The sequence below is a fragment of the Erpetoichthys calabaricus genome, chromosome 13 (genome assembly GCF_900747795.2).
Source record: "Erpetoichthys calabaricus chromosome 13, fErpCal1.3, whole genome shotgun sequence".
In the NCBI taxonomy this organism is placed as follows: domain Eukaryota; kingdom Metazoa; phylum Chordata; class Cladistia; order Polypteriformes; family Polypteridae; genus Erpetoichthys; species Erpetoichthys calabaricus.
This window is the reverse complement of record NC_041406.2, coordinates 1,459,351-1,485,366: the sequence shown is the minus strand read 5'-3', so window position 1 is coordinate 1,485,366 and position 26,016 is coordinate 1,459,351. Positions and strand designations below refer to the sequence as shown.

The following is a 26,016-nucleotide window of genomic DNA, read 5'->3' as shown; positions in this document are numbered from 1 at the left end:
GATTGTGATTCAGACTACGAATGTCATGAATGTATATTTTATATATATAATAGACATTAAGCCTGTTACAATAACGGGTGCTAGAATAGTAGTACATAAACATTAGTAGGAACAGTCTATATTAAATGGCAAAGGACCGTCTATTTTCCGTTACAGTAATACTGGCTTGTATGTGGCTGTAATATGCGTCACTGTATTGTGTGCCTTTAATTTTCTCTCACAGTAATACGTCTCTCCAGCAAGTATTTTAATCTGTGCTGGTGTACAGCTGATTATTGTATGTGTGGCGTCTCTCCAGCAACGGATTTTATGTGCGAAAATAAATCTACTTTTAAAAGTCATCCTATTGTAATATCATGAAAATTCGTATATTTAGGGAAACACTTTACACTTTAGCGGGCCAAGTTTGTTAATCGCAAATCTGACATCCTCAGAGTGAACACTTGCACAACAACAAACACTAATCCCACCTCTTTGGGGAAGCTGGTCTCCGCGTCTCAGTACCTGATTGTATTTTTCGTGCCTTATGTTTTATGTCTTACCTCATTTACCGAAATCCAATTGGATCGGCCGCACAATATTTTATAGGTCCCGCTCTCTCTGTCTTGTGTGACGCGTCAGGCGGCCTTTAAAGCATCGCACCATGCCCCGCGCATGCGCACTTCACCAGAAGACACACACACACGGACACATGGACGCACACAGGGGTTTTATTAAAGAGGATATATACACAGTACATAGAGAGATTATTAAAACATAAAAGAACATTGTTAGATTTTTGCCTGAAAGGCCAGAGGTTTATGGTTATCCTCATTTTTGGGGATTATGAGCCCCAATTTGGATTGTTATGTTAAAGCCAGGGTTCCTCCCCAGGTTATTTTTAAATTTCTTGTTTAAAATTTCTATTTATTTGTTTTATAAATTTTTGATTCTTTGGCTATTCTTCTTTATTTTAATATTGTTATGTATTTGTATTATTTGTCGAGTTATGTATTTTACGCCACTTTTATTTATTTCTTGATTATTTGCATTGGTGTGGGTGGAGGGCCTCACTGAAAGGTGTCCTTTGCCGTTCACTCAGCGCACTTCACGTGACAGTAAAGGGAGTTTTGCTTTTTCTTTGTTTGGATTTTTGTTCTCATTTTTTTCTGCTCTTGTTTCTGGATTTAGGATTCAATTTGGTTTCTTTGGATTAACTTCCAGACAACTCCATTTGCTCTTTTTCATTAATAAATATTTTTATTCATAAAGATTCTCAAAAGCACTAACCAAAGGTTTTTCAACACGTTTCCCCTTCCCTTGAGAGTCACTTTGAACAATTGGGATATTTAAGTATATTTAAACATTCTGCACCTAAAGCGCTACTTGGCCAGGTGTAGGCCTAAACCTGCCTCTTGAGTAAGTCGCTCAGACTGCAGGGACGCAAGCCTTTTGTGGGTATTCTAGCTAGGAAACTGACTGGCCTGTTCTCGGTGCTGTTTTGGGAGCCCCACGCCTTTGCCATTTCTGAGTGGGCCCTTGCAGGCCAGTTAGTCTGCCATTCTGCTTCTTAGTCCCAGACAGAGTGGAGTCCTGATGTGACTTTGGATTATTTTGAGGCCTGATCTTCCTGTTGGCTATTTTGAAGACATAAACTGTGCAAATGAACCAAATGAATCTTCGGCTGAGCAGAGGCCTAGCAGGAATTTTCTAAGGTTTATATATAACTGATGATTTTAAATGTATAGGAATGTCTGCATTTTGATGATGTTCCGTAATTATTCACGGGCCTTTTAATTGTGGATGGTAATGGGCACAGAAGGTAAATGTAACGTCTACTGCTACCACCTGACTAAATACAAAGATCTGAGCATTTGAGAGGGTGCAGGAGTGGGCTTTGTGCCCAGTGTTGTTGGGGTCCCCACTGCCCCCTGTTTCTCCTTACCTGTGTTTGGTCAGCTTGAGGTCTTTGCAGAAGTGGCTCATAAACCTGGCGTAGTACAGATGCATGACCGCATGCTCCTTCCCTCCAATGTACAAATCCACTGGCAGCCAACGGTTAACAGCAGGAGGATCAAAAGGCCTGGGAGGGAGAAAGAGACCATCGGTAAAGTGTGACAGCACTGGATACGTCAGCCTGGAACAGCAAAGCACCAACTCCGGGTCTTCAATATGGAGCCCTCAGGGGCACTCGTGTGTAAACATCACAGCATCGGTAAGAGCCAAGGTCTGAGCCACAGGACTTATGGGTAAATAACCGACCTTATACTACACGGGGAAGGTGACAAGTGGACAAGAACAATAGAAAATGTCCGTTTCAGTTTAGTCACTCAGCCTACCCCTCTGGCAGCGGCTCAGAACTGCCCTGTTTCTGCCAGGGTGTGGTGAAGTCTTACGTTTCTGATATTTGTTGTATTTATTATTCAGTTTATTTTATTCACTATCAATGCATTGCGTGTGGGTGGTCCCTGAGACATCCCAGTGGAAGGACCCCTCTCAGCCTACACATTGTGAGACAGAGGAGTGGATCCTTCAGTGAGTCATTGATGTTTGGAAAGAGCGCCGCACGCGACTGTTCATTCTCTGGATTCTGGACATTTTGCTTCTGTTTGTGGTTTTTGAATATTAGATTTTGTCTTGGGTCTTGATCGCTGTGGATTTCATTTTTAGACAAATCCTTTTTGACCGTTTTCTGTTTTCTTTTGTTTACTGCCTATTCCTATATATATCTATCTATATATATAAATGCTAAAGTCTGTCTGCCTGTCACTCGATTACTCACAAACTACTGGGACCAGAACCTTGATCTTTGTCTGGCTGAAAGTGTATAACCTGATCTGGTCTAGAAATTCAAAAAACATTTGGGAAGTTGCCAGCGGGGGGCCATGACCCGTGACCGTGTGTTTATGGCAAAGTGATTAAGAAAGCAAAATATTACCACAAAAATAATAAGAAGAGCAACAAACATCTGCTGAGCATCAAGCAAATCAGAAAGAGATTTGTGGAAGATTGTGGGTTCACTTCCTGGTTCCTCCCTGTGTGGATAGCACTTTGAGTACTGAGAAAAGCGCTACATAAATGTAATGAATTATTATTATTATTATTATTATTTAGTGGCAAAGAATGAGAAAAGCCATGCCAGGCTCGTCTTCTCAGGTTTCTGCTCATTGACATCTTGTCCCCTTTTCTAATCTCTTGCGTTTCATTTTTGGCTGACTATTGTTATGAAGCGGAGAGTTCCTACACATAAAGTCTCAAACACTGACTCAAAAGGCCCAACAGAGGGGGAATAAACCAGAACTACTCATAACTAAAAAAAGGTATTAATAAAAATGCGCACAAATATTAAAGCTTCAAAAAGCAACAAAGGCCAAGCCTTCAAAACAGGCAATCTGAAGAGCGAACAAAGTCCCAACACGAAATCCAAAGAGTGGCCAAACGACGGAGAAAAGGTCACAAAAATCCAGAAACTCGGAAAGATCAAACAAGCATAAAACACACGAGAACTCGCCAACATCCTGGCACGTTCACAATGAACCACAAGGGACTGTGGGGTTTGCTCAGGTGGCCCCTTGCAGTGATGGGCAGGTGACCACCCACGTAATACAAAAGACACTTTGATGCATAGAAAGTAAAACTTCAACAATGTGAACATAAAAAACAAACTACAAACACATACATGAGGGGGACCCTGGCTGATTAATGCCAATCGTCTCCGGTCCTTTTCACTTTTTCTCAATAATCTTTAGAGCTGATTTGTGTCTCAACTGAAGTGGCAGGAGTCAAGCTGACCTATTGTCGCACTTCTGGCCACGACGCCCGAACATTAAAGTTCTTGATGACACTGTGGCCTGTCACCTTCTCCACAAAATGGTCCTGGAGGTGGACTTGGATTGTGGGCCTTGAGTTTGACTCCCCTGCTCTGACCGGTGCCTTCAATTTCAGATGATAACCCATTTGATAATCCTCAGGGGGTCCTGCTCTGGATTTGCCACTTTTCCTTTACTTGAACCTTTTAGCCCTGGCATTTCTTTACCAGGCTGGTTATTGAGTGACATTGTAATGAAAAAGAAAACTGGTATGGACTCCAAAAAACTTGGAAAACGATCTTCACATCCTGGAAAGGGGATTTTAAATGGAGTTCATTGACAAAATGAAGGCTGCAATGTTAATCAGCCCCACAAGAGGGCAGCAGAAGGATTTATTTCAGCTGGCTAAACAGTAAATGAGAAGAAGCCCCTCTTACCGGGTGGGGGTGCAGCTCGAGACCACCCTTGTATCCTCCGAGTTCAGGAGGCGCTCTTCTCAAATATTTGTAAGCTCATCCTGTTTAAATGCTGCCAAATGTCCAGAGATATCGTCAGTTTGTTTTATTCTTTAAAGAGCTTCAACAAACAGAGCTGTGATAAATGAATACACGGACCGCTGGGTTATGAGGAGGATGACCATAAAAGGCCAAATGAGAGGAAAAACTCCACGGCACATTCCCTTTTTTTTGCTTGGAAATGTATTTTTATGAACAGCTGACCAGATGACCGGAGCCCGTGCCAGTTTTAGAACACAGTGATCTGCTGGCCTTTCACTTTGCCATATTTGGACAGCAGGCTGAGAGACCCTTTCGTCACCATTCAAGTGGGTGCTGCTGTCCACTGGGGAAGTAGTGATCACCAAGAGCTGGAGGAGTCTGGACCCTCAGTGTGACCCCCTGTGGCTACAAACGTCACACTGGAAATCACAGCAGTGGTCAGCAGGTGACACAGTGTGGCCCCCCCCTAGTGGCTAAGTGGTGTACTGTAACACAGCCGTTGTGATCCTAGGAGAGCTACTCGGAGAAAGAAAAGCGGCCCCCCTCTACTTTTGGGCTGACCCCCAGGTGGACTTTGAACGAGTCAAACTGAACAGAGGGAGTGTGGCACCCTTGGCACTAACTGTGGAGGGCATAAGGTCAGCACTGACCACTGACCCTCTGGATGATTGTGAGTGGACAGCCAAACCAAAGAAGAAAAGCAGAGTACATGAAGGACACGTCAAACCCCATTCACTGGCAGTGCCCCCCCGCCCCCATTTTTTTTTCCTGGCTTGTATTTATTGATTTATTTTTTAATTATTGTATGCCATTTCTGTCATGTTGCTTGATTATTCAACACTAATATTCGGCGCCATTTCCTATTCTTTGTGGGTGGGGCCTCAGGAGGCGGGGCCACCAGGACGTGCCACTGGGTCCTCACACTGCCTTAATATTTGGACAGAGACAGGAACTCAGCAGTGGTCATCAAGTGGGTGAACTTTGCCCTTTTTTTGGGATTTACTGCTTTTGTTTTAGGAGGGAATCTAATTTACTGGATTACGTAATGTGCTGCCCTTGTAGGCCTGTTCCCGTTACCCCTCCTTTTTTTAATGTTTTCATTTATGTAGTAATTATCTTCATTTATCAAGGTGGATTTGTCTCATTGAGACAGAGGTGTTAACGGTTCCCCTCAATCACACAGCTTTCTGGTGTATTTTGAATTTTTAAAGCCAGATCTCCATTTTCTAGACCCAAGTAGGCCGCGGCCCACAAGTAGTAGTTGGGGGGACGGCTGGCTTGGGTGAGCCTCTTTTAGGCTGGAGGGTACTGGTCCTGTTAGGACTGGAGGTCTGAAGGTACACAGGCCCCAAAAAGCTGCCAAAGCACTTCCAATTATGTGGGGGAATACACCGGCAAACCCCGGCTTGATTAACAGGCAAACAACAGGAACATCTTTAAAAACAAACAAAAAAAAAGCAAAGGTTATATTCTTAACATAAAAGGCTCAGCCACACAGAGGGGTCAAAAACACAAGGCAATCCAAACAAAAAGAGCCCCAAATTACAAATCCAGAGAATGGTTAGAAAACATCCATCCATCCTGCTATATCCTAATATTAGGGTCACGGGGGTCTGCTGGAGCCAATCCCAGCCAGCACAGGGCGCAAGGCAGGAAACAAACCCCGGGCAGGGCACCAGCCCACCACAGGGCACACACACGGGACAATTTAGAATCGCCAATGCACTTAACCTGCATGTGTTTGGACTGTGGGAGGAAACCCACGCAGACACGGGGAGAACATGCAAACTGGAGCCAAAGAAATGTCAGGAATCCGGAAAGATCATAAAAAGTTCACAACAGCAGAGCAAAACACAAGAAGTCACCACATTCCAAATACTCCAGCAGGAACTGTGGGAGACCCCCTGGACTTATGGGGCAGTTCATGGAGGTGATTGGCAGGTGGCCCCGCCCACTAAACCCCGGCAGCTTCCACACATAAACCCAATCACAAACAATGTAAATAAAAGAACCACAAATGAACAAAGCAGACCTACGGCGTCCCCCCCTGGCTGATGGTCTTGTGGGGGCCACATTTGCTTTTTTCCGTTTGTGATTTCGCTGTTCTGGACAAGCCTGTGAAGCTCCTGGCCTGCTTGGTGGAGTGTTGTGCAGGCCATTGCGTCACGTCTGTGTTGTCACATCACATCACACAAGAATGATTGGTCAATCGTCACCCGTGGGGATCACTGAATGAGTGACCTTAAATAAATGACTTTAAATTGTCAGTGTGGTCCCCTAAAGACCAACGGTGTTACTGTAAAGAAGAAGGCGGCTATCAGTCTCACCCTCTGCTGGTCACCTGGCAATCAGCCTGTTCCTACCACACAATGCGCCAAGTGACTGAAAGGCCAGTCCATGTCAGTGACCCTAAGGGCTCAGAACGCGTACACATCATGGCGTCCTCAGAAATGAACGTGACGTGTGTGTGAGTGGCAGTCTCAGCAGAACGTGTGATAAAAGTTGGGAGTGTGACGTCAGAGTCTCAGTTTACTATCTACATGTGACAGAGAGCCGCTTTGAGGATCGATGAATGGTTTGATGTGCTGATGCCGACATAAAGGTGCATTGGTGGTGCGTTTATATTCGAGCGTCGCATATTCGCCATCGTAATGACATTTTAAAAGTCTCACATACTGTCTTGTTGTTTTTTTTGCACCTTCACATCAGCAACAGAATGTACGGCGGCGCTGTATTCGAGCCACTGTGAAAAAAATCAGGCACACGGCGAAGAGGAGTATTTTGTGCTTTAAGTGGACACGTCGGCTTTAATCTCAAGATGTGCACTTTAACCTCGTAGTTTAAACCTCGTAAAGCAGACCGTCGTAAACGTCACCCAGTTGTTAATCGCTACGCACTTCTGGGGCTCCCACCTGAGCCGATCGCCACACAGGACACGTCACGTTTAAGATAGTCCAGCTCTCCGCACATTTAGAATCCTTACTTGACATCACTTCCATGATGAAAGGCATTAAAGTATGTATGTTACATTTTACAGGTAAATCGTTCATTTCGTTTAAATAATGAATGTTGTTAATAATGACACACATGGGGGTGACACGGTGGCGGAGCGGCTAGCGCTGCTCTCTCGCAGGGAGTCACGTCGCTGGTATTCTCATGTTTTCCTGCTGGGTTTCCCTCCAAAGATACGCAGATTTGGTGACACTAAAGTGACGCCAGTGTATGTGTGTGTGTGTCTGCTTGTGTTCACCTCGCGATGAGCTGATGCCCAGTCTAGGGATTTGTTTCTGCCTCGTGCCCAATGCTAACTGGAAGGGGCACATCCCTGGACTGATTGATTTAATCATTAAACATTCCTCCTTTTCAGAGATATTGCAGTAAGCTGTCCTCGGAATTTAATGGACATTCATGGCAAGTCACAATACGGAGAAGCCGATCCTGTTCTCAACATGATGATATCTCACACTGCCACCTGCTGGATTCCTCCAGATTTACGTGAAGTACGCGCTCAGTATAAATGGTAAAACACTTGCGTAGCAGGAGTGTCCGCTGGAGCAGGCGTCACATGAAGTATAAACCTGGCCTAAGAGGGTAAGCCCCCTGTGTGCCCCCCAGCACTGAACTGTTGGATTGTAACACGTAAGACTGCCACTCACTGACCACTGACTTCCTAAATGCCTCCAGCAAAAAGCTGCACCACAGTGAAGAGAAATGGAAGCCGCAGGGCCCTCTGTAATGTGTGCTTTTTGTCACATGTAGTTATTCTTCACGACAGTATAGCGCCTTTCACAAGCCATCAGTTCTCGCACATGAAATGAATGAATGAATGAACAAACGATTCAACTTTTACACAAAACGCGAGTGAAACTGGACACACCGAACTCGGGTTCAATCCCACCCTCGACTAAGGGAGCACATCGCTTCACTTGTCTCCGAGAAGACGGGCGCAGTGTCAACGTGTGGTCTGCAGCTCACTCAGGCTCAAAGGCCGAGGGACAAACGGACATCCACCATGACAGTGTTACAGTGGGGTCTAACCGCTGCTGCTCTTTTTAAGCAGAAGATGTGTGTGCCAAAGCCAAGTGCGTGATGCCAGTCAGTCAAACATTTCTGATTAAAAACTGAGATTCACCACTGACTGCTCATTAGGTTCAGCTATGGAAAGACACAGAAGAAGAAGAAGGGGGGTGCTTACTTTTTCACACAACCATCAATCGTTACTTCACTTGGCTCATATGTGCCTCACTGCGATGGCTTTTTATCTTTAGTCAAGTCGGATGTTTTCCTGTCTTTGTAGCCATTCTGGTGTGTATTTGTTGTTTCCCCTAATATAATGGGCAGTGCCCAGTGGCAGGCGGTGTGGCACAGTGGGTAAGACTTTAGACCTCAAACACTGAGGCTGTGGGTTCAAATCCCACTACTGACACTGTGTGACCCTGATCAGGTCACTTCACTAACTGGAAAACCAATACAAATGGAATCCACCGTATCATAACTGAGGTAAGTTGCCAGCCACCGATGTAAATTTATTTATTGAGTTTCTGTAAAAAAAAAAAACAACAAATTTCCTGCTGGGGATAAATAAAGTGCCAGCCATCTCCCAATCATTCTCCTTCATGTACACCTTTGTCACTTTTTACTTCTATATAAGAGGCTCAAGCCCACCCATCTGCCAGTTCTGACCCCGAGTGAGTTAATAAACTTTACTGGAGACCCCAGCCGGTGACTCCGATTCAATATCCTGACAGAAATGCCGATAATCCATACGGCCTTCGACATCCTCACTGGTCTCTGTGGTCGATTGTCTTTACTGATGTCAGACATCTGATCAATTTCAGTTTGCTTTTAATCAATGCAGTGGATGACATCCTGGTGGGGTTTAAAGCCCGAGCTCAGCACTTTATTAAACTGAACGATGCGAGAGCATCAGAATCTGTAGACGCCCACAGTGGGCAGAGCGAGGGGCACGGGGGACACATGTGCTGGACTGTATACAGCGTCCTTCCATGGTGAGGCGCTTGTTCTGTCTTTCTGCTTTATCTCCGTATCATGGACAAATCTGGATTCTGTTGTTTGTTTTTTTGACAATCCACCCTTATACTCAAAAATATGAAAATTATTCATAATGAACAAAAATAAAAATGGAACATATAGATAAGGCAGAGGAGCTCCCTGACTGTAACATAACACCTCCAGCTGGTGTGGGCAAAGCCCACTTGAAAATCTGGTCAGGGTCAGCGAGGAGAGACAACACGGAAACGAGCAACCAAATCACCTTCTATTTAAAGAGACGCATCTGGAGAGGACTCTTTGACCCCATTAAGGTAAAAACCAAAAACCGAAAACATAAAGCTAATGCAGAGCTCTAATGGCATGTTGTTGAAATGTCAATCAAATTCAGATTCAGAGCACACATCATCACCAGAGTCTGAGATGGCAGGCTGGAAATGCCGCCTGCCCCGCCCACTGCTCATTCTGACCAATCACAGGCGTGCTCGACTGCTGACTGGCGTGTCCACGGTCTCCGTATTACTTGTCCTGGTTACCTTCACTTTCTGTCGTGCCGTCTCTCCTCACTGCTCTTATCAGGGCACAAAGGTGGCACATTTTCAGTTGGCATTTGCCCAGACCAGACTGACCCTCCATGTCACTGTGGGCCGTGCCAGCTTCAGTTGTTTACAATGACTTTTATTTATATAGCGCTTTACTCAAAACCACAGCTGCTTTCAAAATATTTAAAAACAGAAGGTGAATTAGTCAAGAATTCTCAATGCTTTTATTATAATTTGGCTTGGCCTGGCCATGCAGCTTTCCCCAAGGAGCTGTGTGTGTGTGGGGGGTCTCAGTGGTGACGTTCTCACCTGCGTCAGTCCGTTTCTCTCGTTCTTTTCTCTGAGTAAACATGGCCGCTCTGTTCTCTGATTTCACCAAAGAACAGCAGCAAGCACTGATCTGTTTCATTTTGGCTGAAGGAGCTCTCTGTTCAGTATGGCGACGGAGTGTTACCATGGTGGAGTGTTTACCAGTGGACTGAGAAGTTCAAAAAATGGTCAGACATGTGGTAAGCATGAAGGAGCAGTCCGACACCCGTTAACGTTCACTACCGATGACAACACTGTCTGCACCGTGACCCTGACCAGCCGATGAGGGACCATCAATGAAGTGGCGAGTCATATGCAAATCAGTCGCTGTGACATGATCCACAATGTGCGTGGCTTTCATCAAGTCTGTGCAAGATGGAACATAAGCACAATCATCTCAGCACCTGTCACTGGCTTCAGAGTCTGGGATTTGAGATTTTGGACCCCCCTTCGGATAGCCCTGACCTCATTCCCTCAGACTGACATCTGTTAGGTCCACTTAGAGGTCGTTGATGACCAACATGTGAAAGAAACAGAGCATGCGAGGCGGAGGGAGCAACCAAAGACAAGCTTGTGGAAGAAGCGTACTGAAATGCAAGGAGACGAAGTTGAACAAATAAGGTGACTGAATGTTCTCTATGGTAGTTGTAATCAATTTTAGAAGTCGTGTGTGGATGATCATTGACTTACCCTGGCAGGAATAATTAAGCAAAACAAGTCAGAATTCAAGACAAAGGGTGAACTGGAGAAAACAAACTTCAGCAGCCAAGGAAGACAGAAAGGCCTCAAGATCTCAAGATGGAAGGACGAAGTGTCCAGAGGGAAAGGCGACTCCACTACGGTGGGCCAAAGCGGCTTCACCCCGGGCCTCTGTCTCCGTGGCCAATCGGCTGCTGCTGTGGATACTCGGGACCCTCTGATTAGGTGGTCACCCTTTACTCTTCCTGATTGTCACAGTGTCCTTAACTCAAGGTGCTATCCACACACATATATATATATAAATATATATAAATATATAAAACTCTGATCACCTGTGACTGTGTCCTGGAGAATAAAACTGTCATTTTGGAACTGAAGACATTAATTTAAAAAAGAAAAATGGAAGAAGTTTCAGTCTCCCTCTGTTATTAGGGTTTCATTTTGCTCAGGCTGATTTCAACAAAGCACATTAGACTTTATTTACATGTCTTTGTAAGTCTAAATCTACAAATATTAGATAGATAGATAGATAGATAGATAGATAGATAGATAGATAGATAGATAGATAGATAGATAGATAGATAGATAGATAGATAGATAGATAGATAGATAGATAGATAGATAATGTGAAAGGCACTATATAATAGATAGATAGATAGATAGATAGATAGATAGATAGATAGATAGATAGATAGATAGATAGATAGATAGATAGATAGATAGATAGATAGATAGATAGATAGATAGATAGATAGATAGATAGATACTTTATTAATCCCAAAGGGAAATTCACTGTCCGCAGTTCCACAATATCATTAACGGAGAATTCAAGTTTTTGGACCGAGTGCTGGAGGACGGAGCAGAAGACATTGATGCTCTTTATCCCTTTTCTGTGCTGAAGCAGGTTGTCACGCTAAAGCTGCTGTTCTGAGGCTTTCCCACCGCAGGAACTTTGCTTTCGGGGAGCAGTGAGTTATTCTTTACATTTTCTTTTCAGTATTTTACTGGACGTTCTGTTACTGAATGTTTTGTCTCGGTCGACTTCTCTATTCCTCGAGTTTCCCCTTTTGTATTATTAATGTGTAGCCTTTGTCAGAAGGCCTCCAATCTCACAGACTTACCACTCTTTATAACGTGTTGTACTTAATGAGCGGTGGCACGGTGGCACAGTGGGTGGCGCTACTGCCTCGCAGATAGGAGATCCGTCTGGGTTCGCTTCCCGGGTCCTCCCTGCATGGAGTTTGCATGGGTTTCCTCCCACAGTCCAAAGACATGAAGGTTAGGTGCATTGGCGATTCTAAATTGTCTCTAGTGTGTGCTTGGTGTGTGTGCCCTGCGGTGGGCTGGCGCCCTGCCCTGGGGTTTGTTTTCTGCCTTGCTCCCTGTGTTGGCTGGGATTAGCTCCAGCAGACTCCCGTGACACTGTAGTTAGGGTATAGCGGGTTGGATAATGGAGGGATGGATGTACTTTATAACTTCGCCCCATCTTCCCTTCTACATTTATAACCTCAGGCAATTAGACAAGCAGGAGTTAAGTTACAACTTTAAATAACGTATTATTGATAATATTCATAAAATAACAACAATAAGCAAAGTACAAGTGAACACTGGTGGCCATACAACCTGATAAATGCTGATGTGGAGGTTCAGGAGGCACACGGACTTGTTAGTTACTTGAAATGTCTCGAGTTAAGACGGGCGTCATTTGTGGTCAGCTTTGCCTGTCTCTATGGCTGCTGAGTTCTGCTCTTCATGTCAATGGTGTGACAGAGAGCTGCTTCTTCATGGTGATGTTTGTGAGGGAGGGAGGGGTAAAGCAAGCAAATGTATAGACTGCCAGTCCAAACCCTACAGCCTTAAAAACAGCTTTTATCCAAAAGCAATCATGGCCCTGAACTCAAAATAAAACTGCTCCATATTATTCTTCCAATGTGCAATATAGATCATAAGTCAACAAGTGCAATTTGTATATTTATTACTATTCGGTTTGTTATTATATTCTGTCTTTTTGTCTTTTTAACTCTTATTCCTCACACTGAGTCAATTGCACCTTCACTTTCGTTGTTCCTTTGTAAAAGTGACAATGACAATAAAGATCTATCTATCTATCAATAGGGCACCGTGGTACTGAATGGCCAATTCCAAACAGCTGTACTTCTAACCAAGGGAGAACAAAACACCTTTCACACCTGCCCCCCCCCCCCCCCCCTCCCCAAACCATTTGTTGAGCTGATGTTTGCCAGCTCTGTAATTTGGCTTTCTTGTGGGGGTTGACTGAGAGGGTCCTGCAGAGAATCACTGGGTTCAGGCAAGCCCCCCCAACAAGTCAAGTCAAGTCGGGGAGCCTGCACTGGTACAGCACGATGCCGCACCCACTACAAGACGAAACAACTCAGGATCCCGGTTGGCAACCCCCCTGGCAGACACACGGTCCAGTCCCACCCTTTATCTGCCGCAGCCAGGCATTACGTGGGTGACCCACTGGCCTGGTCGGTTTCGCCTCTCCCTTGTAGAAGTTTAGGGCTGTCACACACGTGCACATGGGGGGGCAGCTAAAGGGCTCAAAAGAAGGTAATTAGCCCCCCCAACCCTGTCGTAAAATTACAAAGAGACTCAGTCCTAAAGGGTTCTTCACCATCAAACCATTACTGTTATAAGTTACAAATAAAGACATACAAAATATTTATCAGTGTTTATGTAAAACTTCACACCACACCACTGACTGCGCTTGTGTTTTGTGTCAGCGCTGCGTTTATCGCCGACTCTTTTGTTCTTTTTCCCTGTTGACCAGCAAACCTCAGGACGCAGCGGCAGCTCAGGCCCCGTCCTCCACCTTTAGAACGGCTGCCTTGCTGATGGATTTGTTCCCCTGCTGTCATTTGTGAATTTACCCCTTAGGATTAATAAAGTATCTATCTATCTAACTGTTATATAGTGCCTTTATTATCTATCTATCTATTATATAGTGCCTTTCATATCTATCTATCTATTATATAGTGCCTTTCATATCTATCTATCTGGCTCCCCTTCTCTCTCAGGATTTGTATTTTAGTTGCGTTTGATCCCCTGGCTGTTGAACTTGTCCTGGTTTTGCTCAGGATTTCATTTTCACTTCTCTCTGGTGTTTTTGTTTTTTTTTCTTTAATAATTTCTTTATTAACCAAAGAAGATTATTTTGCATTTTAGGCCAGGGTTTTATACGGTTTCCCCTCTCCCTTGTGTAGGCCGTCACAGATGTGCATATGGGAGGAAGCTAAAGGGCTCAATAGAAGGTAATACCCAGCCGGACCAGGGGGTGGCAGACTGCACGGACCCTTTTGCTTTTTTCCCAGCAGACCAAATGCAGGAAATTCTCTCTGGGCTCCTGAAGATGTCACTTCCTCCCTCCATGTCTGTATCTAACCTCAGTTCTGTTTTGGACTCTTGTCTGTAAAGACCATTTTCTTGCAACCTTTTTCTATTCATCAGCCATTTCCCAAGTATATGGCAGGCTGCGCCAAACTTCTTTTTGTGTCAAGGCTCAATGGTTTATCACGAGGTGCACTCATACAAGGCTGAGGCCTACTTTGGATCTGAAGCTTGTTTTGAGATTTGTGAGCCTCACAGCTCTTCATCCTTCATTTCTGATGAATTTCTCTTTCTAAATATTTTGCCAACGCCAGTGTACCCCCTCGTACCGTCAGACACGGTAACACCACCTGAAGGGATCTGACGAGTGATCATTGAGCCTGGCACTGCTAGCACTCACTCACCTTTTGTCATTATGGGGGTCCACATATCGGAAGTAATACCATGAAGAGTCCACAAATGTGTCCATCGTGTCCGTCTCTCTCTGGGCTGCACTGTGGCACCTGTGGAAGGAGCAGAGACAATGACAATGCAGGGTGCTGTGTCATGAAATAAGTATGGCTGCCGTTTAACATCTAAAAACAGCGACGGGATGGAACAGGAGAAGAGCCACTTCAAAGTCCTCAGACCCAAACTGCCCACCTCACCATTTTAAAATGAGTCTCTTTTAAACGTAACACATGATGGCACTGACTGACAGACAGCAAACAGACCGGGCTTGATATAGCGCCTTTCAATAGTGAACCTCCACCAAGCACACTTTATAAAGGCAAAGCTACAGGACAACTGTCTAAAATGTTTGTGAGCCATTACAAAAAACTAACTAGAATAACCAGCATGGGTAAGGAGCTACAGTATACACCGTACAAAAATGAAAATGGCAGGATCATCATCGAAGGCAAATGACCTACGTGGGCAAAACATAAGGCATCAATAATGGAACACAGCCCGACACTCTCAGAGCCACTTCACTCAGATCTGGGGTGCAGAGGGCTGAAGCCCATCTTGGTAGAACTGGGGGGCAAGGCAGGAACCAACTCTGCCCAGGGTGCCAGTCCATCATGGGGCCTAGTTGGGCACACACCTTCATTACACTTTGCACGGGGCTGATTACCAGCTGCTAATGAGGAAGTAAAGCCCATCAACACGACCAAGCAGACTTATTCAGATCCAAAGCCTCTGCTGTCAAACTCTCTGGCTCCCCTGAGGTGCTGATCAATGAGCTCTTCCTAAAGTGTCATTTACGTCATTTTCGGTGACAGAACAGGCTTACTACAGGATTGGGAGGTGACTGGAATGACTCGAGTCATTTGGTTCAGAATTCTGCAATTTGAATTCTTATTTTTGACAATTAAAAAAAGAAAAGAAAATGGGGTGGCACAACAAAGTGTACTGCAGCCTCTGTCCTCGACTCGCCCTCTGAGGACCACCAGCTTGTTCTCTTTGGGGTCCACATGAGCTCACTGGGTGCTCCCATCTAAAGATTTGCTCCTTAAGATAACCACAAATTTTACACCAAGACACAGATCAGTGTACTGGGATGGTCTGGTGTCCCATCCAGGGACGGTCTATATAATAGACAGACAGATTGATAGATATGAAAGGTGCTATATGATAGATAGATAGACAGACAGACAGACAGACAGATCCATCCATCCATCCATTTTCCAACCCGCTTAAACCGAACACAGGGTCACGGGGGTCTGCTGGAGCCAATCCCAGCCAACACAGGGCACAAGGCAGGAAACAATCCTGGGCAGGGTGCCAACAGACAGATCACTTTATGTAAATAGGTGACGGCTCTGGGCACCCCAACACTTTACCTGCATTGTTTCCCTCATTACAATAATTACAGAAGACGCTGAAAGGCAGACAGACACATAGGAGTGGCACTAGAGAATAGACAGATGTGAAAGACTCTACACAATATTTCACAGACAGATAGCTGTAAAAGGTAGTATATAATAGATCAATATATGTGAAAGGCGCTATAAGACAGGCAAGCACATACCGCAGACACAATATAACAATAGGTAGCTGATAAATGCATAAACACTACATGATAAATAGTGAAGGGAGCTACTAGACAGAGTTAAGATATGCACTATATAACAGATTGGTAGATGGGCAGAAAGAGTGAAAGACACTACAGAGTAGACACACATATAATGTGAAAAGAGCTAGACAGACAGAACAGTAGGTGGCTGACAGATAAATGAAAGGCACTATACAACACCTACATACATGTGAAAGGCAGTATACAATGGATAGGAAGACAGAAAATGTGAGGAGAGATATTAGACAGAGACATGATTGATAAAAAGGAAAAGCCGTATATAACAGACAGTGTTAAAGGAGCTATATGAACAATAGATGAAAAGCATCACTTAAAAGATAGATATGTGGATATGAAAGGCACTATACAAAAGACCAACAGATAATGTGAAAAGCACTATATGAAAGGCAGACAGATAAATGAAAGGCGCTATATAATAGGTAGATGTGAAAAGTGTGATATGATAGAGAGATAAAGGCACTGCATAATATATACAGTAAATAGGATGGCGGATGTAAGGCACTATATAACAGATTGATACACAGATGTGACACCCGCTATATGATAGACAGACGCTATATAATCGGTAGATGATGTGAAGGGCACTACATATCAGATGGATATCAAAGGTACAATATGAGGAAGAGACAGTGGATGTAAGGCACTATATATATATATATATATATATATATATACACACACACAGTATATTAGGCAGGTAGCTCTGCTGATGAAGGCCACGTCTGCTCCATTTTCATCCTCAGACTCCTCCAATTACAACTCCAGCAGGTGTGACTTCATGACGTCCTCAGCGACATTCCTGCTAATTGTTCAACGTTAGCAGCAGACAGAAAAGGTTTGAAAAATAATCTTCTTTTCCACTTTTGCTACAATTTACCAAAGTTTTCCCAAAGGTCACCCTTTCAAAATGCCGACCGTGAAGTGAACGCCTCAGTCGCCCATCTTTTAATAAGTGAAATTCAAGCAGTCTGGGTGCTGATGGCGTCGTCAGTGTTTAATTTGGGTGGCATTTACAGCAGACCTGCCTCCCACATCCTTAATCAGTTTATGAAGCTCGCAGGACTTCCTTGTGCGTCAGGACGCGTCTTTTTATTAAATCCTCAGCTCTTCTTTATTTAGCGACCCCCATATCCATGGCGACAATCAGGGTCCATAAAATGTGTAAGGAAGTCCGTCATGTCGGTGCCCAAGTGCCATTCATCTGAGAGTGCCGCCCTTTGGTGAAGTAAGGGGGCCAGCTGGGGTGCCCTCATGTGTGCCAGCAGGTCGACTGGTGACTCCAGTATGAGAGTGTGCCCCCTCACATGCATGCTGGGCTTTCCCCAATCTTGAGCCCACAATCTGGAATAACAGATAAAGAGAAAGGCTGGCAGGACACTTGAGCACCCGTGACCCACCTACCACAGAGAGCGCGCTTGTCTTCATCTTACAAATAAACAAAATGGGGTGGGGGGGTCTTTAAAAAAAAAAAAAAAGAACAAACCACTGAGTGGGATCTGAGGTGCCATAACAATAATAACGCAGGACACTGAATGTGGGGTGGCACAGTGCTTAGTGCTGCTGCCTCTCAGACCCACATGCTGGCTTTGAATTTGGTGCCCATCGTGAGCTCAATGGACATCACTTGGGGTGTTTCACTCATATAGTGCCTTTCACTTCAACATTTTTTTTTTCAAATCCTGATTGTGTGAGTTCAGATCCTGCTACTGTCACTGTCACTGTGTGACCTGAGCAAGTCACTGTCACCTGTCTGTGCTCCAATTGGAAACACAAAAACAAATTCCACCAATGGTGTCTCAAATGTTGTAAGTTAGTAAATATTTCATTATTTTAAATGACTGCTTCAAGGTCAGTGACATGTCATCTGGACCAGGGGGTCCCCAACCCAGCACACCCGTACCAGGCAATCCGTCACAGTGTGCTCTCTTTATATGGTCCTTGGGTGCCGAGTCCCATTTGAAACTTGTATTAAAAAGCTGACGTGGTGGAGGACAGCTGGTGCCCCGGTGGGCCGGTACCTGGGCTGTGACTTAATTCTGTAAAACTATAAAACATGAGGAAGCCCCCCCGGCTGAAAACGTTTCTGAGGCACAGTAAAGGTGTAGTCCACATGTAGTGACGATGGGTGCCGCCTGCTGGTTTGAAGTGCCTACTGTGGCCGGCTTCTTATACAACAGCACAGGGTTTGCTGCCAGCAGTGGGTCTGGTGATAGGACAAGCTTCTGTCACGGGCGACGAGGTGGTCGTAGGCCACAGTGAGAATTGAAGAGCACCAGCTCACGCACCCCTCAGATGTTCTTGTGGCCACATCAGCAGAACAGAAGGCTCTCAAGTGGCACGATATCCCTGAGAGATGGCAGACGTCAACCCCTCGCATTAACAATGCAGGATTCAGTATAGCCTCTTTGCCACCGTGGCACGCTGTTGTCTGCCTAGGTGGTACAGGGGATGAAAGCTGGCACATTCACACTCTGTGTAGAGTCTGCATGCTCTCCCTGTGTCTTCGTGTGGGTTTCATTAATGAGTCTCTCGGAGTGAGTGAGTGGACCCAGTGACAGACTGGGATGCCATCCAGGGTGGTCTCCAGCTTTGCGTTGATGCTGGGTTTGACGATGGATGGACCTCTTAAAAAAAAAAACTTAAAGAGGCCTAGGTGAGTCAGTTCTGAAAGTTTTCCTAAGACGGGGTGTGTGTGCCCAGCATTGGACTGACACCCCCCTAACCACGACTGTTTACCACCAGCGATTGACTCCCACTTCCTTTGTCCTAATTTGGATTAAGAGAGATGCAAATATCCTCATTTACATAAAGGAAAGCCCTTTGCAGATGAATTTATTCAGAGAGGTCCTCACTCCCCATCGCAAATACCAGAACTGGGACCCTCCACTTTGGGGCAATGGCCACCTATGCCATGGTGACCGCTATGAATTTAGTAACAAATGCACAAAATGTGAAATAAATAGAGAAGCCGAAATCAGGCTGGCCATAACTTTCAGGTTACCTCACTGGCACCTGATCCTGAATGTGACTCTAACAAGAGACCCTGAAGTGCCACATGCTTGAACACCAAAGAATCATCTTAGTGGCTATGACGGTGACATCACCAAACCCAAAACCCTGAGGATGGGGTCACCGAGCCCCTTGTATTAAGGAAGAGGTGCCATTCAGGTGACACTTACCTGGGACACGTGCAGTGCAGCCAGTCTGATTCTGTAGCCAGCGGGGAGGCCCCCTTGCCAGTGAAAGACTCGACTTTGGGGAGCAAGACAGGCAGGTCGCCTTCGGGCACAGGGACAGCACCACAAGACTGGCAGTGGATGATGGGAATGGGTGTGCCCCAGTAGCGCTGGCGAGAGATCAGCCAATCCCGCAGCTTGGCGCTGGTCAGGTACCCGCCGGCGTTCCTCTCACTGGCCCACTTGGTGACGGCCTTGAAGGCAGCTGCTCTGTCCAGTCCTGTAAACTGGGAACGGAAAAACAAATCCTGGTCACTGATGGCATTGGCTAAGGAGCAGAGTACAGGGGACAAATGTCTAAAGTGACTTACAAACGGAAAAGAAAAAGCAACTAAGAATTCTCCTGAAATCTAAAAGCACAAGATTTGGAAAAACTAATACAAGGACCCCAAGGGCATTCTGGGGGTTCAAATGTGAACACAGAAAACAGTCCATTATGGGGGCTTCAGGCCTCATCAAATAACACTGGGACAAGCACATTCACGATAACCAGGTGGTGTGACTGTGGCCTCCCGGTCTGAGCCCCCTGCTCTCATGGGACCACCCACTCCGCTCAAGGCCGCTGTGATTACCCCACCACCAGCCGTCACTGTGTAAAATGTATCACGTGGTCCTCTTGTGCTACTTTATAACGTAATAGTCTGATTTTTTTTTTTTTTGTTGTTCTTTATTTCACCTTATACAATTTCTTGTATTAGGAATTTGTTCGTTTTCGCATACCCCTTGGGGTCAGAGCGCAGGGTCAGCCATTGTACAGCGCCCCTGGAGCAATTACAGGTTAAGGGCCCTGCTCAAGGGCCCAGCAGAGCAGTGGCCTTTTTGGCAGTGACGGGGATTCAAACCGGCAACCTTCGGGATACCAGCGCTGCTCCTTAGCCTCCGAGCCACCACTCCGCAGGGTTTGTGTCGACTGCTAGGCTTTAATAAACTAGAGTGTATATAGCGCCTTTGCAGGGCTAAAAGGATCCAAAGTGTCCACAGTTAACACCAGCTGGCACACACCATGGCTTCACAAATAAAGGGTAACAGGACACCACACAGCCGTATTCCAGCTCTAGAGCTCCTTAGTCTGACTGCTACGTCACACGGTGTCTCCGGCGTCATCAAACTGCAGTTTATATAGTGCCTTTACCAGGGTAGCTGTCTTGGTGTCAGGCGGCACGGTGGCGCAGTGGGTAGCGCTGCTGCCTCGCAGTTGGGAGATCTGGGGACCTGGGTTCGCTTCCCGGGTCCTCCCTGCGTGGACTTTGCATGTTCTCTCCGTGTCTGCGTTGGGTTCCTCCCACAGTCCAAAGGCATGCTGGTTAGGTGGACTGGCGATTCTAAATTGGCCCTAGTGTGTGCTTGGTGTGTGGGTGTGTTTGTGTGTGTCCTGCGGTGGGTTGGCACCCTGCCCGGGATTGGTTCCTGCCTTGTGCCCTGTGTTGGCTGGGATTGGCTCCAGCAGACCCCCGTGACCCTGTGTTCGGATTCAGCGGGTTGGAAAATGGATGGATGGATGTCTTGGTGTCTGCACTCCATCAGTAGAGCACCTCTGTGTATGATGAACGCTGTGCACCACATGCTATGAGGCTTTATCAAACTGTATGTCATATAGCGCCTTTACACGGCAGGCAGGACACTCCGTCTTGTTCTATTTTTTTATATAGTGCCTTTCCTTACAAGATTAACTGGATACACTGCTATTTACACTCTCGCTAAAGCTCCTTTTCTAATAATGACTGCGGCGTGTCACGTCTTGAGGCTTTGTCACTCTGTTGTTACAGAGCACCTTTACAGGGCTAAGGGGACACGTCGTGACTGTCCTGGTAGCTCTGCGCTTTGTCTGGATGGCTCCTTGGTCTGCTTGTCGCTATTGGCTGTGTTTCCACCATCATCATCAAACTGCAGTCTATATAGCGCCTTTGCAGAGCTGAACGTTAGCAGCACCCCCATAAACCCCCCCCCCCCACTGTGTCAGTTGAGCTTCTTTGCTTATGATGAATGCCATGCAGGCACCACGTTTTGTGGCTTCCCTGTTCGCGGTTGCTGTCTTGCTAGTTCCTCTCCCTTTAGAGCTCCTTTTGGTCTTTATGTGTTTATTGCTCTCTTTTTATAAAGTGCCTATCTGGGGCTAACTGCTATTCACCATGTGTTGCAGAGTTTTATTTCATATTAACACCCTTCCTAACAAGGCGGCCATGTCGGTGTTCATGCTCTCTGTTTCTTATGATGATTGCCACGCATCACGTTTGGTGGATTTGTCCCTCAGTTTTTATATAGCGCCTAACAAGGTGTACCGTAGCTGTCCTGGTATTCTTGCTTACTGGTTTCTGACTTATTGCTATGCGCCATGTTTGGAGTTTTACCAAGCTCTGTTTCTTTATCGTGCCTTTTCTCAGTGGGTGAACAGGATACACTGCAGCCATCATGGTATTCACACTCTTCTCATCTTGGCTGCTATGTCCGTGTTTGGTGGATTTCTCACTCCATTTTTATACAGCGCCTTTACAGGGCTAACAGGACGCACCGCAAAGCTGGACAGACATGAGGGGGGTCATTCAGCCCACCAAGATCATTTAGTGAAGTACTGACTGGTGAAATTGAAGCTCTAAAGCGCCTTGGGCGTCCACTACTGATGGTACAATATACACAGATGGACTGATGGCTGGGCAACCAGTGCCAGCTTTGACTTTTTCACAAGACGAGCTATCAAGTGTTGGGTGGGCAGGGCGGTGAACACTACAAAAAGGCAGACACCTTAGAGCTCTGGCACGCTGTGGGGGTCCACAAGGTGGCAGCAGGTGACACTGCCACTTTTTACTAGTAGGGGGGGAAAAGAAGATATCAAGAAGGGGTGAAAACTTATTCACATTTATAGTTAAACTTTTTTTTTTGCTTTTACCAGCTGGCACGCGTAATAAATACCCAGCTACCTGGTGGTGGTGCTGAAGTCTTCAGCACAGAAGGTCACCGGGTGAAGCAGCCTTAAGATGCACTGCCCAAAATATGCCCACCTGCACCCCTCACTCAGCGTTATCTTAAGACATCTGACCAAAAATAGAGAGACAAAAAACAAAGTCAAGATATCGAAAAAGAAATTTGCCAGGCATGTTGGCTCTGGAGAAGCGGAATGAGGGAGAGCAAAAAAATGTCAGAAGGGCAAAGAGCACAACAGTCGCCTTTTAAGGAAAAACAAAAACGGCTGCAGAGCTAAAGATGTGCCCAGCGATCCCCCAGTGCCACACTCGTCACCAAGTCTGAACCAGATGGGCCGACTTTCATGTCACTGAGCCAATCGTGTATGTTTAATGGCTAATGACTACGCCAAGTGTGCCCGCTCTTTCACTGCTGTGACAGTCTTGTCCTGGTGAGGGCCTCAGTGACCAAAAATGAGAGGAATGAATTAGCCTGGCATTGTTCCCCAGTTAGAACACCCCCAAGGACATGAGGGTCTGCCTCTCTGTATGCCATAGCTAGTGCACCTCCAATAGGGGTCACCCTCCCAAATCTGGCTTCCAGCTCTCAGACCCGAGGCCCTCAGCTGTTACTTAGCTGAGATGGGCCAAGTAAAAGATCCTACTGGGAAGGACATCTGCCTGACAAAGTTCAGTCCTGCTACTGGAAGTTACAGTCTAGCTGTAAATGGGCACCACTGCACCAATTAAAAAAAATCCGTCCTGGTCTGACCAGTAGAGAGTACTACGCTGCCCTCTGCAGCACATGGCACCAGCTCCACACTGTATCTGAAACATTTACACTTGGGCACTAGTGGGTGCCATTCCTCCGAGACACTCACACTCACCCACCACTGTTGGTGTGGATATTGTCAAGGGGGCGCCTCATGCACCTTCACGTCACACACTGTAGTCGGGTATCTGTGTCAATGTGTGAAACATTGGTTGGTGTCGGCACATCAGGTGACGCTGAACTGGGAACAGGAGCTTGCACCCAAGTCCTTAGGAAGAAAGCAGGCCTAACGGGGTGGGGTTGGCAGGACACAACCTCAATTTAGGTTTGCCAAGTGATCCAACATGTAGCACCCTTCACAAAGATGTAAGGGAATCAAATGGCATCACAGGATACCCAGGACATGATCACTTGGGATGCCATCCATTCTTAAATGGCAGCCTTTAAATCATGTAGTGTCCAGCATTGCTCACATCCCCATAGCACAGAAGTAAGGGCCTAAAGATGGGACTCTTCTGTGTCATGACACTGGCACCCAACTGGACCTCCTATTATTAGGATAAGTTCCGTGTCGTACCCATGATGACGACTCCCACAGGCTCCACCCAAGGGGCGAGGCAATAAACGTCTGCTGAGGAATTGGCTAAGGGTGACACGCCCCCTCAGCTGATCATCCTTCCTAAGACATCAAAGTTAGATTTGAACCCAGAGCCACGGAATTACAGACAGCCCTTCTTAGCCAGTTGAGCTGGTGCGGCAGTTTGGCTTCTTACAACGGTGATGGTGCCCCACTATGCCTCAATGCCCACTTTAAATACCGCAGCATGGTGATCACTTGTGTACTAAGAAGATGGCAGCCAATCGCTGCTACAAAAAGTCCAGTGGAATCGGACATGCTGGTGGTGTCCAAAGTCACACTTGTGGAGGTTGGCACACATCTCTGCAGCTGACGTCAGTACCCCATACGACTTTGGTGCCCACTCTACCTCTCCATGACCCACTTGCTTAAACTTCCTATCCTCAATGCACTCAACTAACGCACTGCTGCACACTTCACCCTTTCCTCAGACGTATATTTTGATGCCAACCTGGTCCCACCTGAATCATTGGCCAACGTCACCAACTACAATGAAGTGACAATGCCTAGCTGGCATTGTTATATGGCATGGGCACCGTTTCCTAAACTCAGGCAGCACACCTGTGTGGTCACTTATACAGTTTAAGGGCACCCCATCCCAACACTCCTCCTCCTCTGGAGGTGCCAAGTAATCGACAATGAGCAGGCATCTCAATGAGAACTTTGTGACTGCTGCCAGCTTACTGCCTCCCTGAGCTGATAAGCTCAGGCCCGATGGACACTTCGACCGAAATGTGTGAAGCCCGGCGAGACGCCAAGTGCTGCCATCCCGGAGATTTACAGTTCTCAGGCAAACATTTGCCAGCTTCCAGTTCCTGCTTGTTTAGTGCGGTCACCATGGCAACAGAGGCTACATTCTCCGAGCCCGATCAGCAGAATAAAATGAAATAAAACAATAAAATAAAATAAAAGAGACGAGCCAAAGGGACAAATCCTGCTGCTGAGATGCGAGGGCGTTCATGTGAACAGGTGGGGGCGCACGTCCTTCAGCCCACCCACACTCCCAGTATAATTAACATTAATAAAATGGCTTGTGCTAAGGGTGGTGAGCTGGCCAATGAAATGCCCCGACACCAAGAGGGGGGCACCAGAGAGCACATTCTGTCTAGGAGGATGTTAGCTGGCATATGCATCAGGTCACAGCAGAGTTACCAGTAGCTAGGAGTCGAGGAATGTCACCAGAGGGCACACTCCAGGCTGCTTAATGCCACCTCTCAGGCCAGAGCAGTGGAGTTGCCAACACCTAATGAGAGTCCCAGACCGTCACCAGAGGGGAACACTTTACACCCACCCGCTGTATATACTGTCATGTCTGCAGCCACGGCAGTGTGGTGCCCAACATAGAAATGGAGTCTAGGAGTGTCACCACTGGGTGCTCTCCACAATGGTGTAATTCCACTGGTCCGAGAAAAGGGAGCACCCCCTGCTGATCCCTGGCATTTCTCAGGTCACCCACAGCTCTCTCGTCCTTATTATTTAGCTGGTGGGCAGTTAATGTTCTGAGAAAGCAGTGCGCCCGCTGATATCTGCTGCTGTATGTCAGGCCACTCACCACCTAACTGCAGTCTAGGACAGTCAGCAGATGGCGGGCTCCAAAATGGTGCTTCCAAGTCCAGTAGGTGCCACCTGACGCTCACTGGCATGACTCGGGCCATGGTAGTGTGTCCCCCTGTGCCCAATCAGAGTACAGAACTCCAGCAGAGGGGGCGCTCTCCATTGGTGTGTCCACGGGTAGTAAATGGTCTGTAAGGAGGATGCCCCCTTCATGTACTGTACATTTGGCACTCCCCTTTACCCAGTTCAATGCCACAGATCACAGTCTCTTACAGTTATTCACATCTGTATCTTTTTCAGCATTAGCACAGGTCACACTGAATGTCAATGGCAGGGCTGGCTGTGCCACCTGCACTACACCACACTACCAGTCTTACACGGCACAGCTGTGGTCCCTAACCCAGAATCTAGGAGTGCCACCAGAGGGCGAACTCCAAGTTAGCGCATCAAGAGCAGTGACTTGAGAGTGGAGAGCACCCCCTGCTGTCTACTAACAGGCACATCTACCAAATTTGACTGAAAAGATTTGAATGGGTAACACGTGTGCCCTTCTCAGTTGGACTACAGGCAGGTGAAGTGACCTCCTAATTGGGCTTGAACCAGATGCCTTGCAGTTTCAGATCCTGATGCCCTAGCCACTAGGTTATGCT

General features: G+C 46.3%; 1 protein-coding gene across 1 annotated transcript in view; it reads right to left on the bottom strand.

The window, feature by feature from the left end:
* Nucleotides 1–26,016, bottom strand: part of lars2 (leucyl-tRNA synthetase 2, mitochondrial) — a 173,181-nt gene that overhangs the window by 22,672 nt on the left and 124,493 nt on the right. Inside the window, exons 12-14 of the mRNA XM_028817869.2 lie at nt 19,450–19,733; nt 14,598–14,696; nt 1,925–2,062 (exon numbers count right to left, since the gene is read on the bottom strand). Of these exons, the coding sequence (XP_028673702.2) occupies nt 1,925–2,062; nt 14,598–14,696; nt 19,450–19,733 (521 nt within the window). The remainder of the gene's footprint in view (nt 1–1,924; nt 2,063–14,597; nt 14,697–19,449; nt 19,734–26,016) is intronic.